The 18,927-nt window shown below is 32.8% G+C and overlaps 1 protein-coding gene across 2 annotated transcripts in view; it reads right to left on the bottom strand.

The window, feature by feature from the left end:
• Window positions 1–18,927, bottom strand: part of LOC130440806 (sodium-dependent nutrient amino acid transporter 1-like) — a 70,778-nt gene that overhangs the window by 25,068 nt on the left and 26,783 nt on the right. For both annotated transcript variants that reach the window (XM_056774149.1, XM_056774150.1), the window contains one exon: window positions 4,969–5,212. In XM_056774149.1, coding sequence (XP_056630127.1) covers window positions 4,969–5,212 — 244 coding nt within the window. The remainder of the gene's footprint in view (window positions 1–4,968; window positions 5,213–18,927) is intronic.

Here is an 18,927-nt window from a genome sequence, read left to right as displayed (position 1 = left end):
TTAGGCAAACGGATTCAAAAATGAATAAGGAAGGAAGAGTCAGAATAATCTTTTATGGAAGTCTCTGCATTGAGCCCTGCTGTTTAGTCCGAGTAAATATCGGATATCGGAGATGAGACTCAATAAGGGCATAATAGACTGTTAATGAGGTGGATAAGTTCAGTTCTTTGGAAACTGATCTCAGCGCAAAACAGGAGGAACTTCATTTTTTAGATTAGGCGGCAATATGTAACTCCCATTTCAAGAAATTGTCCACAACAAGCACTAAGAATTTTATTATTTAATAAAAAAGGCAGCAATGTTTTCTTATATGATATAATATAATTATATGATATAACTTATAAACAGAAGAAACAAAATAGGACCTAGTAATGAGCCTTGGAGCACTCCACATTGTATTGGCTTGCAAAAAGACATAGTTTCTTTGCATGTTATACGATCTGCTCATAGGGGGGTGAAAAAAATTAAGGCAATATGATGAAATGTAGTATGATACGCTGATGATATTTTCATCATCACCATGGATCTGTTAGAAAGATTCTTGATCTTACAGATCTCACTCAATCCCAAGAAGACTGAGGTGGTAATCTTGAGCAAACGCTACAAACGGGATAAGAACTGTAAATTGGCTAAATAAAGATACATTACAACAAGGACGTGAACATCTAAAAGTTATCCTGAATAACAAACTCTTCCGATAGTCACATAAATGATGACGAAGAAATCTAAAAGTTCGTTACAAATATGATTAAAGCTTTAAGCTTTCCAATTAAAATTAATATCGTCCAGCTTATTTTTTAATTTGTGCCCCAATTAAAATACCTTCTTATCTTGCCGTCACTTAATTAGGGAAAGACTTGTCTTGGGTATTTAAATTATACACTTTCGTTAATTTCGGTTGCAGTTGTTTTTCATGAGTCTAAATTTAATGTGAAGTGGACGCAAAAGAATATTTTCTGTAACTACATAGACATTTTAAGATCTTGTTTGAATTTCGGTGTTTTCCAGTCAAATTTGCCTGACACAGTGTTCATTCATTCATGCGAGTTCTAAGGGTAGTATATTCGTTTATTAGCGACTAAGTTTAACCATTCAGCTATCATTTTTCTACCCCAAATCACATACTAAATCATTTATAGTCTATTTCAGAAAGGTATAGAGTAATAAAATGGGGAATTCCGTCCATTTCGACTCATGTTTTCTGGCCTGAAGTGTCAATATCGAAATATTGTGTAAGGATTACTTAGGTAGTAAATTATACAGTTACGTTTTGCGTTTCACAGGTACCGTTTAACCTTCTATTAGTGCCACTGCCTAATTTCAACCCTATTTCAGATTCGGCTTTCCTTTTTACGAGTATCCTACCGGTACGCCTTTGGTGTTTGCGAATGGATAACAATAGGCTAAACCCATAAATTAACCCCAACCCGGGTGCTACTAACTGCACTTGATAAAAAGAAAAAGAATTTGACAATGAAATCAATGCCAAACTATGAAAGTGGCTTAAATATTCGTTGGGTCACTCTGTGGTATCTTTGCATACCTAATGAGGTTATATTACTCTATACCTTCCTGAAATAAACTATATTTCTTTTTTAACAATTAAATGTGGTTCGCCAGAACTGGAACCAGGCGTGGAGGTGGAGAAGATACGTTGTTTCCATGAGCTTTCTTAGGAATCTTTATTATCTCCATGTTTTTCCACAATAGTATCTCACCAATCGAAAGGCGTCGTAAATTTGATTTAAGAGGAATAGATCTTATAGAAGATTGCATGGAAATTCGATCTTAGTTCTGCTTATAAATTTAGACCAATTTAATAACCTTTCATAAAATTTACCGCCTGCGAACAGAAAATGATCTAAAGAACATATTTTAAAAAATAGAACGTATTTTTATTTAGTGGGAATTAGAATTCTGAAAATAATTTTTTCTTTGTATACAAAAATCGTGCAGACCAGAGTTTAGATACGGTTTAGGATACAAAGAAACATCTACTATGTATCTATCTACTAAGTAGAATCAATTTGGGAAAATATTTAGTATTGAGTCATTTATTTTTATTTAGTACCATCGTCGCTCTTGATGAATCGTGGATTTACCAGCTGTAAGAACATGACTATTCTTAAAATTTGATGAGACGTATATGAGTAAGAGTTATTAATTCTTTCGCAATGAAGATAGGTAAAGTATAATTATTAAAATGTTTGAAGGTAATTATATCCTGTTTATTATTTCGCCCACGCAATTTAATTAAATTACTACCAACTTTTTATCTAATACATTTAAAATTTCCCACCCCGTTTGTGAGAAATGCGGGAATTTTGAAAAATTGTCTTATTGGAATGATTGGAGTATGTACAACATGTACATACATTTTTTGAGGTGAAGTATGGTTCTCAAACTAAAGTTTTCACAAAATTGTATTAAAATCAAACTTCAACAGTCAAAAGGGTATTTATTGGAACAGCGATTATTTGTGATATATCTGACAGATACGCATGCGCACAAGTCTTTTAATAAAGCAAAGTGAAATTTCTACAAATCGAATATCAAGGGAAACGCAAAAAAATTCGAGTTAATTAGTTTTCGACATGACCAGCACTTCGAGATACATATGATTTAACTGCTGAAATTTTAACTTAGAAAGGCGATTTCTAAGTATATTTTTCGATTTGTGGAGTCAAGTTTAAATAACAATTCAACTTAATTTTTATAATATGCATATATTTCTCACATTTTAAAACAAATTACATATTAGTGAAGTAAAGTGATTAAAACAATTTGCAGATTTTATTATTTTTTCAAGCACAAACAATGAGCTGAAGTTCGGGTTAATTGCAGCTCTGACTTCTTTATTTGTTATTGGTGGTTCAAAACTTGCTGGATCAGTATGATCGACGTCATTTTCATTAACGTCATAATCATCCATATTCCGATTAACTATGCATGATTTCAACATCAGTCAGGGTTCCAGTAGTAGCTAGACCTCCATCACATGTCACATAATCTTCAAATTGCGCTTCTATGTTTTGAAGTTTATTCCAGTTAGCCTCTACACTCACGTCCGGTTCCAAAGCTTCTTCTTGTGGCACCGAAAATCCATAGCTTTTGAAGCAATTTGATATTGTATTGATTGATGATTGATTGTATTGATGATTTGATATTGTAGTTTTAGAGAAGAACCCTTGTCTATCATCTTAATTTCATGTAATACATTAATAGATAAAGCTGATTGTAGTTTCATATTTGTTATCAGTTTTCTAACAACTTCTGTAAGCTGTCGTGAGCTGTAGTCAGTAGTCAATGAAAGGTAATATTTTTCGTTTCTACTTAATCATTTTCTTGTCGACTTTAACGAGCCATCCTTTGAATATTTCGGCTGTCATTCAGGCTTTCTTGTTAGCATCATAGTCTAATGGTAGAGATTTATAAACAGGAAAAACAACGGGGCTTTCTAGCCTTCCCTATAACTAATGGTTTGAGTTTTTCAAAGCTTGTCATATTTGTTGCTAGTAGCATTATTATTAATCGCTCTTTACTGTGCTTACCAGTGCGCCATGACATTTTTCAAGTGTTTTATCAAGTAAGAATTTGAAAAAAAGGCCAATCTCGTCGGCATGGAAGACATCTTTTGGTTCATAATCCTTCATTAAATTTTGCAACTCAATTTTCAACCGTTGCTGGGACGAAAACAACTGTGTTGCAGTGATTTTCAAAATTCCTTTGTCTTTTCGCTTATGTTTTTATCCCGAGACTGTTTGAATCAGGTTAATAAGCATTCCTATAAATTAGGAAACTCAGCTAGACGTCGTCTTTTGCCATACAATTTGCTACTTGATTCGTATCTTTGTAATATTTGGGCTTCATTCTTAATTATTGTGGAGAAAGTGCTGGATGGTAATCCGTATTGGGTTGCTACGTATTTTTTTTCTATGCTACTTTTTACTTCATTGATAACATCGCTTTTTCAGACAAGTTGAGGTCGAAGTGTTCATCCAAATGGGATCGGAAATGGGTCCAATTTGTGTTTTCGGTCCTTAGATTTGAAGAAAGTGAACTTTGTAGAGCTTATATTTAATATTACTGGAGTGGTGTCTCAGATAAGGTCAAATCTGAGTTCAAGAGCGCAGTTATTTCTAGAGATTCCTTTTATTATGAAAAATTTTCTCACACTATTACATATGATTTTACCAGCGATTAAAATGATTTCTTGCTGATCGAATTGATTGAAATGCGACATCAGAAAAACCTTCGACCAATGCATTTATAATCATATTAAAATATCTAAAAGCTCATTCGGGGCATTGTGTTCAATTAAATTGTGCTATTAAACGAACACAGAACACCGATTGGTTCAAATCAATGTCAACTTCAAGACTTTCCCTAAAAAATAAAGTGGAAGAAAGTCGACATCATTTAAACGTTAACTGTTCAAAATACTCTATTAGATTTTTTTTTAAGTCGTGCATACTTCGCACATGACAATTTTCAGACATTCTGTTGTAGACGTCCACAATCCGCTCATCCGACATTTCTCGTTCGAACCCGTCTTTAATTTGGAATTGGAAAGTTGGATTCGCAAAAATCGTATTTTGGATTATCTCATCCTACAATGTAATCAACCCAACCCTTTTTAAACGAAACACTAAACATTTTTATCTTTGTTGATGTGGTTATCAATTTATTTGAATGCTAGTTAAATATTTAGTATGTTTTGAATATTATAGTTACTACCATACACTGTTAATCACTTACAAGCGATTCGATGACAAAAGCATCCGTTAACTGCATGAAAATGGTACTGGATTCAAATATGAAAAAAGTATTTTCAATATAAAATTACTTCCAACTGTAATGTATTCAAAACTTTCGCTCCTTGTCTCGTATGTTAATTAGAATTTTTTGAAATTCCTTTCTGTTTTCATAAAAATTATTTTAATGCAATTATAGTATCTATTCACTTACCCCTAAAAAATGGTATGACTCTCCAGGATTTTATAAATCCTTCTTCTGCCAATTGTCCCATTCCCAATTCTAAAAAAATCAGTGGCAATCCAATAAAAATCGTTAGTATAAGATGAGCTATTAGAAACGGTAAACCACCCCGTATCATTGTCGTTTGTGGTAACCTGTATAAATTTCCTAATCCTAATGCCATGGATATGGTGCACAATGTCGTGGATATGTAATTTAATATTGTCTGGCATGACTGAAAGAGATACAAAAAAAATCATTAGGGTATCTTAAATTGAACGATTAAAATTAGTATACGGGGACAATTAAACATTATTTTCTAATTAGAGAAAGACATTAAAGAAAATCATAAATATCCCGAAGAAGCGGCGTCCCCTTGATTAATTTGTAACTACTTTGAAACATGACCATACGCACATCTAGAACCTTTCATTTACTGTAACTACTCGTAGCTATCGTCAAATAAAACTACGTGAGTTTCGCCGGGACGGGCATGCAATATATCTGCAAAGTGGGTGCCGCGATTCCTAAATGCTGATCAAAAGTCACTTTCATTAAAAATTCAAACGAATGTTTTGATATTTTTAAATGTAATTCAAGTGAATTTTCAGTTTAGATATTAAACTAGAGGAAATTTTGTTATTATAGGTTTCAAAAAATGGATGAACTATGTACCAGTATCATGGATAATGACATAGTTGTATCTTCCTAACCAGCGCTACGGCCCTTTGAGAACTATGCCCTTATTAAAGATCACCTGCCGATCATTTCTGTCAAATAAAAGTACTTGAATTTCGACGGGACGGGTATGCAATATATCTGCAAATTGGGTGGGTTCGGATGCTCCTTGCAGTACCTTACAGTAAGAAATTGAGCAGTGTTGAATATACTATGTGAAAAATAGGTTCATTGCGCGAAACGAACTCAGATTTGGGTGAAATTATAAAAATAAGCAGAGGATTAACCATTTTAAGAGCTGCTTCGAGCGAACGATTATTACCTCACCTACAAACTGAATTCGTTTATACCGATGCAAGTTGTTGTCAAAAATATATTAATAGAAAATATATTGAGATCTATAAGAAGAAGCAAAATGAAACTTCATGATAAAAAAAAGCTTCGAAGTAGTACTGATGTATTTGTTTGTTTGGTATAAAAATTGTGTCTTTTGTATGCAAGAAGCTGATAAAGCGAGAGAAGCAAAATTAAATGAGAATCGGCAAAGACAAATTTCATAGATCAATACTGCAACTTTGAGTGACTTCATTATGAATTTTATAGCTGTACAAAAAAATTACTATTATTCCAAAATTCATAAAAGAATTGCTGGCGTAACAGTTTTCTAGAGACTCGAAGCAAAATATGTCGATTGTTGATGATCCCTGAAGTACCTGGCACAACAAAGAAAACAGAACACAGAAAAGTTTTTCAGCGATATTCAATAAGATCCATACCATTTAATAATAAGAATCGTGAAGATCGTCAAAATAGACATTAACTGCTGACATTACCTCTTCATTGTTGGAAAATTTATGTCCACCGAGAAAATTCTTTGAGTCTGAGAACAGAAAATAATCCGAAGGGGTTAATAGGATGCATGAGGTTGCAATTCAAACTTCAATTCTATAATTTTCGGCATTGCAATAGCGTGCATTGTCTTGATGAAGCAACACCTTCTTTTTCGCCAATTGCGGCCGTTGTTACTTGATTTTTTCGCTAGAAAAAACCTCATAATACTCTCCATTGATAGTTTTTCCTTTTTCAAGATAGTCAATTAAAATTATCCTACGCGCATCAACGCCTTGACCTTGCCTGTAGATAGAACGGTTTTTGCCTTGTTTGGAGCCGGTTCTCCTTTTTCAATTCATTGTTTTGTTTCTGGTGTGAATTGACGGATCCACGTTTCATCCACGATAATGAAATAACGCAATATTTGGCTTTATTTCTGTGAAACATTCGATGGAAACATCTTCATGAAGTTGTTTTTGTCCATCTTGCGCACAGCTTTCTCATGTCCAACTTTTCATTTAACTTGCAATATACCACACTTTTTGAAATGAAACTATGTGGATTTTCTTTAACATTTCTGGAGTCACGACATTTGGTCGAGCATGGCGATCCTAGTCTTCGCAGATCCTACGGGATCATTTAAACTCTTCTACACAATATTTTACTGTTGGTAACGAAGTAGCAGTCTCATCCAGAGTAGAATCTAGTTCAGCTTTTATATTGGTTGGGCTAATGCGTTTCAAACAAAACTAATTATGTCACATAATGATGAGTAATTTTTTCTGTTTATAAATTCACTGAAAACGTCATCACTATTGATAACTGCCAAACAAATACTAAATAACGTGGCGTCTTCAAACTTGAAATATTTGCTGTGGTACTTTTCAAGTAGCTTCCGCCATCTCTAGGTCAGGTCAGGTCTTCTGGGACCATACTCGTACATAGAAGAGAACGACGACTGCCAATTCACCATGCAAGAGTTTAAAAATGTCATACAGAGCATATTTCTGATGAAAAGACTATTAGAAAACGACTCATCACGATGACATTGTTATTACGACTAAATTCGAAGATCAACATCACAAATTTTCAATTAAATTCAATTTTTATTTATGTTCACCACACACTGTAACGAAAGTCCAAGGTTTGTATTATTTTGACGCTTTTCTCGCTCTTTTAGTCTATAGCAAAAGCCCGCATATACAAGACCACAATCAGACCTATATTATCCTATGCAGCAGAGACCCGACCTGAGACCTCTAAAACGAAACGGATATTGGAGACTACAGAAATGAAAATAGTTCGAAGAATAGCGGGAAGAACACTAATGGATAGAGAAAGGAGTGAAAACATAAGACGAACATTGGGGATAGATAACATCAATGACAGGGTACTGGATAGAAGGATAAAATGGAATGAGCACATTGACCGCATGACGGAAGAACGAATTGTGAAAATATCAAGGGAGAAATCACCAACAGGACAAAGAAGCCTTGGAAGACCTAGGAAAAGATGGAGTGACAACCTCCCAGGTGACTGAGCAGAGGCAATGACGTGAAGAAAAACAGGCAATGATGCCTATACACGCTACCAATCGACCATCAAACCTCTACTGGGAATCCCTCCGGTAAACCACAACGTGATGGATTGCTTAAAATAATTTTCATAGTCACAATAAAGCCTGTTTTTTGTAATTCAACTTGCTGCAATTTCTCAAAAAAATTCATTTTTGAAATTTATTCACTTTACTAATCTGAAGATATGCAAAAAGTTCCGGTTTCCATGTATTCATTCATACAAACGATTTCTGCATTCTGATTCTGGATTGAATATCAATTTTTACTGTTTAAAACTAACAAAAATTTGTCAGTGATATCTTTAAATATATTATAATTCTGATAACGTTGTAAAACAACTTGTATTGACGAGAAAAAGTGTTCAGTGATAATCTCAAGTGAGTGAAATATTTGCAATCAAAACACATCGTTATTGCTATACGTAATAATAAAATTATTGATCATTAAATTTAATTGTATTTTACGTAATCATAAGTGTCATATTTCGAAACAAAGCAAAACAAAAATTAGAATATTCTCATTGTTACTTGAGAGTGCCTTATGAGGCTATAAAACCTTTAATTGTATACTGTATCAAATGCGACGACCAGTGACATGGGAAAATTATTATGCAGAAAAAAATCTGAAATTAATAGCGTTTCTAAAGGAGTACATGAAACGAGGTTAGCTAATTACATAATGAAACCATCATTCAGTTCTGTACAGTGTGAGCCATAATAACTGTATCTAAGTGTAGGGGAAGATGACCTAATTTTATAATATTTATATTCGTGGATGAATTAATAAACACTGTCACTTACGTACTTAATTTATTTAAATACTCTATACTACACTAACTTATAATATAATTCACTTATCACTATCACTTGAATAATTTATTTCAATTTTTCGATTACTTTCTATTCCAGTCTGTTCACTACGACTATTAGTTATAAACTGAACTAAACTGCGCTACACAAACACCTTATATATATTCAACATAAGAATTCTAAAATAGAAAATAAAAAAACAAAACAAATGAAAAAGACAGTCTAAGACATTATTCAAAAGAAACAATGTAAATAAACCGCCTGCTATTATAAAAACAATCAAGTACGACGAATTATAGAATTCCTCTGAATCCAGACAGAGCCGGCTTCAGATCGTATCAATAAAAAACCACGAATTGTGTAAAAATTAAGTAGTAGAAAAGAAACTAAATGTATCTTCAAAATAATTCGAACATTGGCTTCCTTAACATCAATTTTAGCAATAGAACCTTTTAATTGCAGCACTAACTGCACACACCGAGCGCGAAATTTCATATATTGTATCATATCTTCTTTCTTGGTTTCTTCACACAATGCACAAAACCATGAGCCACTATTTTCTGTTTTATTTTTCGGCATTTTGTAATAGTTTGGTGTAAGTTAATCTATCTAACTGTAATTTGTAAAGGCTGCTTGTTATTTCCACTGTTTTCTGAGCTATTGGTACTCTACTAAAAGACGAACGACCATCTGGATTTTGATTTTTCTTTGCTCTTAATGATATTTCTTCAAGAACTGTCCTAAATCGATTATTCTCGTTCTATCTCCACCAAAATAACTGCTAGAAGGTGTAACAGAGGTTGTAGGTTGCAAAACATCAGTTGGTACATATTGATCATCTATAAATAAAGACGTAGGTATTTACTGGCCAAATTCCGGAAGTACGGAAGGCACTCTCTGCAATTCCCACAGTTGTCACTCTGCATATGCTCCATAAAGTAATTTTGACATTTGCGTTTTATATATTTTATCCCCTTTATATAAGCGAGGAATCGTTTCTTGAACTTGCGTAAAATAAGTCTGCAAGACGACCAAAAAATAAGGCGAGGCAGTTGAAGTAAGACGATTCGATGGCCATCAAGCAGTAGGAGAACTCTTTGATGTACATTGCAGTTGGTAGCTATGTTTTTGGAAATGCATCAACATTCAACAAAGAGATCTGAGTTGATACATTCAAAATCGTAACAATACTGGCAGTAGGTGCTTCAATTTTAAGATCAGGAATTTTTTTTCTCTTAAAAACTATCATTGGTGGAATATATACACCGGCAGCACTAACTGCACACACCATATTGACGCCACGTTCACCAATTGTTAGACTTCCTACCTTAACGGGCAACTATTTGTAGGAGACTTTTTTGCACAGTGGCAAAACCAGATTCGTCCACGCTAAATATAGTATCGGCTGTAAATTTGTGTTTATTGACAATTCGTTCTAAAACATCAACAAATTATCAACATTTTCTTTATTAAAGCCTCTGGTTCTCGCCATAGAGGTTCCTTCGGGTTTCCGGAGCAAAAGATTTCGTTTCAAAAATGAGTGAAACTATTTTTTACTAGTATGGAAACAATGTGATAAGGCATATTTTTCTGCATATCAAAATAGCATTCTTCAAGGTGAAGGATATGCTCAGAAATAATTCTTTCCATATCTGTAGAAAATACCGATGCTCTACCAAATGCTTCCGCATTATTACGAACGGAGTTTTTTCCACCAGTATGTCTCTTAATAGTTGCCTTTGGAAATCCATACACACGATTGCATTCTTCCAATTTTCAAACCATAATTACAATTTTTGAACGCGTCCTCTTTTTTACATTGTAAAACTGAAATTATTTTTTCTTGTTTATGTTTTCTATAGAAGAAATTTAGTTGTCGAAATTGGACCGATTCAAATTCGGCAACTGTTTTCGGTCCAGCTTGAGCAACTTGAATATTTTATACTTAATATTATACAAAACCGACTAACCTAACCTAACCTAACATGAAATTATACATAGATAAGTAATCTTTGTGATGATATAATAAGTCCTGTATTTACTTACTTTTGTACGTACTATTTTTCGTAGTAAAACAACACAAATACAATTGCATCAACCTCATCTAAATCTACGTATAACAAGTCGCCTATCTAAAATCGTACAGATTTTATTAATCTATTAATCTATTAATCTACAGATGTCTAAATTAGGCTATGGTCCAAATTAGGATACTTTCTCCTAAGTAAATTTGATCAAATAATGAGTTACAAACCGTTAAGGACGCTTGACATGATGCAATACAACGTGCAATGCAATGCAATGCAATGCAATTATTTCTAGGTACAAAATATTAGGTACTAGGTACAAAATATTAGATAAAATTTGAGGCTAAGAATTGGTTTACTTTTAGTATTTACAGAGATTTGCATGCAATTTCTTGCACGTTGTATTGCATTATGTCAAGCGGCATTTACGACAGTATTCGAATTCAGGTATTCGAATTCACGAACTTTTTCTATCTTATATTTTCTGTCATTTGATCTCCAATCCCAATCACATTTTATCTTAGCTCATTATACTCTGTTTTCTTTTAATTTATTATTTTTTGCAGCCTCTTTTAGTTCACAGAATGCTCTTTACATTTCTTCTTTGGTTCTGGTCATGCATATGCAATTAGTTGCTGTTTATGATGGTAAATAAGCCCGTATCTTGCTGTTTCTAAAAAATGTTCCCAACAACAGATTAAAAGCCACTGTGGATTTCCTTTTTAATTCCTGTTCAACCCTAAATTTGTCTTATACAATTCTATCAGTCATACTCTACTGTGTGAGTAATATTATCTTGACTAACTTCACTATTTTTTAAGGATTCCTAGTAGATTAAGGGCATGAAGCTTTTATCCATGATTGTCTTAAGGGTAAATATTTGATCCGTTGTTGGTCTTCTTTTCTTGAAACCTCATGATATTTTCCAACTATCCTTTCTTGGTACTCGTTGAGTCTATTTCTCACAAATTTAGCTAGTACTTTGTACTTGTACTTTTATCTCCTTTCATTCCCAATTTTCTGTATTATTCTGCATTCTTTACTGTATATCTTTCCCGCCGTATTTGACCTTACGTACTAATTTTAAAACGGTTATTTCAGTGAGTAAATTTGACATAATTTTATCTTCAAAAATATAACAAAATAGACATAAAATTCAGTATGAATCAAGAATATAATTAATAGTTATTTACACAAATTACATGAAAATACTAAAGTTACCTAAGTGAGTAATTATATAAGAAACACATTAACATAGTAAATACAAGAACTAATAAATTATAATTTGAATGAGAACCAGTCTTTTATACAGAGGGTGTCTCTTAAGTAATGTGGGTTTTATATGTAAAAATTTCTATGCCTCAATTTAAACATTTCGTAACTTGTTAAGACTAGTTTCTACTATGAATTGCTTCACTGTTTTTTTATCATTGTCTCTTTGTTTATTAACGACGCAGTATGTTTTGTGATAAATAGTATGTAGTGCGATAAATATGAAACACATGTGTTTTTAAGACATTATTGGAACAAGAGTTTGAAGCAACCGTGGCAGAAAGGGAAATATCGTCGTTTAAGTTCTAACAACGCGTAAGTCCAAAAAATCCCTTTTTGATTTTTTATTGTCTTTCGATAGAGAATCCAAAGATGTACTTCCACATAACTGATGCGTAAATCTTGCAATCGAACTGTGTTTATCAATTTTCATAAAAAATATATTTATTATGATCATAGCTTATTTCCTCTCCTGAAATATTGTTATTTTTGACCAACGCGGAACTTATAACATCATTCAATTCGTATGACTAACACACAGATGGCGCTGCCATTCCATATGACGTTTATGAAGTACCAACTCTCAAAATACTAAGTGTAAAGTATCATGACATGTCGTAGTTAGAGAAAAACTGATAACCATTTGAGTGAAGCTTCTTTTATTATTTTTAAATCAATGGATTCAAAACAATTTCGTATGTTAATTTATCATTACTTCTTGTTGAAAAATATACTGAACAAGCTCAGCAATGGCTTTAGAAGTGTTATCCGGACTTTGCCCTATCGAAAAAAGTTATTGGTTCACTGGATTTAAACGTGGTCGTACAGACTCCGATGATAATGAACGTTCTGGGCCTCCAATTGAAAGGTTGCTCCAGAAATCGTCAAAAAAGTCCACAAATTGCTTATATCTAATCATAAATTGAAGCAGTCGATCAGAAACAAAAACTTGTTGATGATTCAGAGCAGTCTTTGGCCATGTAATAAATCAGATTTTTTGCGTCGATATTTGTCAATGAATCCACTTCACAACAGTCAGCTGGGATGGTTAGGGCTTCAGTATTTTGGGATAAACATGGAATATTGTTCATCGACTATCTCCAAAAGGAAGAAACACTCAATAGCGAATAGTACATAGAGCTGTTGTATCGTTTGAATGCAAAAATCAAGGAACAAGAAAGACAATGCACCGATAAACAATTCGATGGCAACGATGTTTAAATTGAACGAATTAAGCTTCGAATTGCTTCCTGATCCACTGTATAGTTTATATCTGGCCCCCAGTGACTACTGGCTATTCGCTTTTCTCAAAAACATGCTCACTGGTAACAAATTCAGCTCAAATAAAGAAGCAATTGCTAAAACTTGAGCCTGTTTGGAGGCAAAAGACAAGCACGGCATTGAGAAGTTAGAGAAGCATTGGAATGATTGTATGGCTCTTGAAGGAGATTACATTGATGAATAAAATCAATTTTTGTTGAGAGGTGATATGTGAAATTGAAGGGGAAGACACAGTTGATGAAGAAACGGCAAAATGTTGGTTTACCGGGGAAATTTAACGCTTGAAGATCGTTTACCTACTGGGATAATGAGGTTACAAAGGAAGCAGCAGAACACCAACTTAGTACCAACTACTAAGTATTATAAATATTAATATTGAATACACAATTTGTTGCATTCTGTAGACTAGTAAGAATAGCCGGTCCAGTGGAGTTATTTGATTTAATGTGGTTTAATTTAGAAGAAGATTGTACTTATTCGGTCACTTCCTAGACGTTTTGAACAACTTCGACGTTTTAGTAATAATTACATGCCTGGGTTATCGTAGCAACTGATATCAAACCCGGTGGTTTGATAGTTGTTTTGTGACACTCCTTTGAAGAATGTACATGGTAATATAAAAAATATCTTTATTATTTTATATTTTCAAAAAATTAAAAATGTTACAAAAAGCTAGAAAAGGTTTAAATTTTATTTGATGGACTATTTCGTAAATATTTATTTACCTGTAGTAACAATAGTTATAACCTCCAAAGTAAAAAACTATCTAATAAGGTAAACATTTGCATAATTTTACTTTCCCGCGGGAAAGTGACACTTTCAAAACCAAAATGCGTGCGGGAAAGTGGGTTAAAACGCATGGTCGTAGAAAAATGGATTTATCAGTGATTAGACAAAGGACAATCAGTATAACCCTCCGCAAAGAAACGTCGATTAGAACGGAAAGTCTTGTTATGTGTATGGTGGAATGTATACCGAAAACATTCCAGATGGTTAAGTCGTCAATATCAAGACATAAAGTGGATAGCCTAGATTTTAGTGGAGAAGTGTAGTTAACCGAAAGTGAATATTCTTACAATGCTAAACCATATACTGCGAAAGTTATGCGGCATAAGTTCAAAGAACTTGGTGGTATTGAAATGCTACCACACCCAGTATTTAGTCCAGACCTTGTACTGTCAGATAATTATTTATTCAGATTCTTGCCGAAAATTTTAGGGGGGAAAAAGATTTTTCTAGAAAAGTTTATTAGGTATCTTATATATTAAAATGCTTACATCAGCTAAGTATTAATTACTTTTGTCTCTTTATCTTCTGCTCTTTTTCATCTCTCTATTCTAACATATGACTAATTTTTTTATTCCCCCTATTTATTTCTGTGTCTTTGATTCGACGTTGTATTTTTTGTTATCTTATGTACTGTTTTTTATATGAATTTTTGTTTTGTTACTGCATTTTTTACTTTGTATTGTCTCTCTTTTATTTCTCCATGAAGTAGTTGCTTAGATCGCTTCTTAATTCTTTCTCCTTCTATATATTTTTCTAAAGTTTCTTAATAATTATGAGATATTGTCAAATATATAAAAGAAATGAATTTTAATTTATAATAAATAATTTGGAATATCCACATATTATTCATAAATATGTATCTGTATTCTCGATTGTAATATACGAAGAAATTTCACATTAATTTAGTTAATCGTAAATCTTTATGTAAATTTTATATACGTCCGGGATCCAAACCAAGAAGCTCAGTAGTTAATTTTAATTTAAACCAACAATGCGTGAAGCAACATTTTTTTGAGAAAATTAGAAAATAAATATTGTAGGAATACAAAAAAACACAGTTTTTTGTTAACAAAATAAATTAGAATCTGCTTGAATATGTTTAAATATTTTTTTAAGGACCTGTAGATACGTTACGTGAGGTCAAATTACTGAAGAGGTAATAAATTCTTTTGTTCTAATTTTGTATTTTATACACTATTATTACTTGTTAGAAAGTGTTGGAAATGAAAGCACTATTCATTATTTCACATGCTTCATTAAATTTATAAATATATTTTTGCTATACATTACAGATATAATTGAAATGATAATTTCATGAAAACCAATAGGTTATTTCCGAGTATAACCTCAAAAAGTCCCTGCTATTGAGAACAACCGTCAACACCTCTATATAACCGTGCTATTTCAAGCCCATTAATCTAGACGGGCAAGCTATTGAATGAAAAGCAGGGGGGAAATATCTGAAATTCACCCTTGGAAGTAAACTCTCCTGAAACAAACACAAAAGCCAGTAGTTGGGATTTTAGCTAATATCCCTGGATAATAGGCAGTTGGCTGATGGGGCGCCATGCATGCCTATTCTCCCGGAGTATTAGTTAAATGCCGGATAATAAATTATTCGTCGAGAAATTACCAAGCGTTTGTCTATTCTCCTGGGACTGGGAATAGGATAAAAAAAGTCTTATATCAATCAATCATTTATTGCAACACGTGGAGGCTTGGTTAGGTTAGGTTAGGTTTATTGGAACACGTGGAGGCTTGGTGACATTGTAATTTACATTTTATTTTACATTTTTTAAAACCTTGTACTTCCGAGTCTGACTGCATAGAAGATGCTTCTCGTAATGATATTAATTTTTCTTTATCGACATCCGAATTTTAGCTAAAGCCCCAGGAGAATAGACAAACGCTTGGTCATTTTTCGACGAATAATCTATTGTCCGGCATTTAGCTAATACTCCGGGAGAATAGGCATGCGTGGCACGCCATCAGCCAACTGCCTATTATCCTAGGATATTAGCTAAAATTCCAACTAAAAGTTTCGAAGAAGACACATTTGTCACACGAAATTTTATATCAAATTTTGTATGTATTATGGCCACCAAATTATAATATATCGCTGGATAAAACTTGACACATTTGGTTTATTTGTGACATCAAGACATACATTTTTATAAAAAGTGCAAAAATCCCGAAAAAGTATTCCTTAATGTATAATAAATAGTTATGATTTTCATGAATGTTTGGCTTTTAGTAGTCTGTTAACATTCCTTCACGTTTTTCCTAGGAAATTTTGGTCAACATTTACAAAATGTTTCCAGGAGACTATTTCCAGATCATTCAGTTTGTATTATTTATTAGTATCCGAGTACCCGAGTTTCTGGACAACACTTGGAAAAGACTTTTTCTGTCTCTGCCGTCCTATTCGCAAATGAAACCACAATATTTTGTGTAACCAAGCTGTAGCCCAAGCAAAAGAGCTATGACTTTAAAATCTCCACATATTATCCAAACATTTATTAATTTTTTGAGAAGGAACTTCATGTTCTCGTAAGTCTCCTTCATATCAAAACCAAGAGCAACCGGTACTGAAGGCATTTGTTTCCTTTGTATAGCAACACTGCTTTCAACTTAGTTTTTGAGGAGACATTGAATCGTCAGTGACTTGGATCATATTCAAAATTCAATAAATTGATCACTAATGTCACGTTGTCGGAAATAAGAAAATACCAGGAGAAAGTAAATTCCAGTCCTTTAATCTAGACCCCGAAAGCTCAGCTTCAAATCACGTACTAAATCGTTTAAATCACTTTGTATCAATAAATGCTGTCGTTTTGAAGTTGACGGTTCATAATTTGAGTCACTCTCTTGAAATACCTTAACGAGTTGACTAAAAAACCGAACTAGAAACAGAATCGTGTGTTTGGACTAGATTATGACGCCTTCTGTTTTGGTTCCATCCAAATCATTGATATACCAAAAAGCAAACGTCTATTTTCTTGTTTAGCCCAACCTAATAGAAGTCTCATACACAACATATATGTGGAGCCCAGGATTCATCTTGGGGGCGCACAGAAAAACGAAAATAGTCTAATTAGCTCTCCAACAAAACCTGTCCGGGTATTAGAATACGTAACTTGGTTGAATGCAATCGTTATACAGTCGCCTAAATTGAGTTATTCAAACAAAAACACGTAAATGAGACAATAAAACAATATCAAGCAAGTTCCGTAAAAAAAAATTCCAGAACCTTCTAAAAATTAAAACGCATAAGGATTAAATTACATAAACAAATGTCAGTATTTATTGTATTATAAAGAGGAATGTGGTAAATAACAAATTTATGAATTGTAGTTAATTCGCTTGTGAAATTAATTATGTCCATTTAACTTTGTCAATATATGGTAATTTTGAGTTTAATAAATTTTGAAAAAATAAATTTTCGTCCATTGAAAATATAACTGGCGCAGTCATTCGGATTCGTGTGGTGGCGATTTTTTCCGCAAAGTGCGAAAAGAAAAAGTATTTTAATAGTACAGCACGAAATCTACGTTCATCGAGGGACAGGACTTCAAATTACTGAAGACTTTTGGGAAACCAAGGAAGTAAAAAAAGAAGAATATGAATTTGAAGAAAGGAGAAGACAAGACATGAAAAAATCCTACGTTATTTTTCATTCTTATGGACGGATGGAATTGTCTTACACGTAGCTCCTACGTGTAAGAAAATTCCAGAACCTTCTAAAAATTAAAACGCATAATTACATATAAACAAATTATTTATTTTATTATAAAGAGGATTGTGGTGAATAATAAATAATGAATTGTAGTTAATTCGCCTGTGAAATTAATTCCGTTTATTCAACTTTGTAAAAATATAGTAATTTTGAGTTCAATAAATTTTTAAAAAATAAATTTTCGAGCATCGAAAATATAACTAGCAGTTACAAAAAAAACTGGATGTGAAAGAAACGGAATAAGAATTTTTTTAAATGTGTCTACATCAAAACAAATAATAATAATAACAAAGTTCACGTGTGACAAAAACAGTGTTAACCAGTGAAATTGATTTTTAACTGTCAAGGTCATCAGTCGTACTATAAACCATGCTAATGAGATGCGATAAAAATGTTTGCGGTTTTTCATTGCCTGTGGACTTTAACCTTATTTCAAAAGGTTTGGAGTTTTTATTTCAAAATCTGCATGTTCTAATAGTGATATTAACTAAACAAATTAGTAAAACTCTTTTGATATAGTGTTTTGGATGGGGATACTCAATGCTGAGAAAAATGTCCATTTTGGAGACAACTAAAATCCTGGAATATTTTTATCGCATAAATTTTATAAATATTTTGAGTGCCTTTAGTTTTATAATATGGAATAACGCGAATTAAATACATCACCACCAATCATGAACTTAATATAAATATAATAATAAATAATAAATAATTTCTTTTACACTTATTCACGAATAAATTTATTGGCAAGAACAGACTTTATCATGGGCAGCAATCTTTCCTGTCCATAACCCTATTGAACATTCCATTTATAGTAATGTTCGAGTATATCAAAACATACAATTTAATGATGTTCCTATCCGTTAGGAAAAGTCTTATTACCATCAATTTCAACAAGGGCGATAAAGCAAAGGTCTGTCAAGAAAGTTATGTACACAGTTTTCTGTACA

The sequence above is a fragment of the Diorhabda sublineata genome, chromosome 2 (assembly GCF_026230105.1).
Source record: "Diorhabda sublineata isolate icDioSubl1.1 chromosome 2, icDioSubl1.1, whole genome shotgun sequence".
Taxonomy (NCBI): domain Eukaryota; kingdom Metazoa; phylum Arthropoda; class Insecta; order Coleoptera; family Chrysomelidae; genus Diorhabda; species Diorhabda sublineata.
This window is presented reverse-complemented; position numbering and strand designations above follow the sequence as displayed.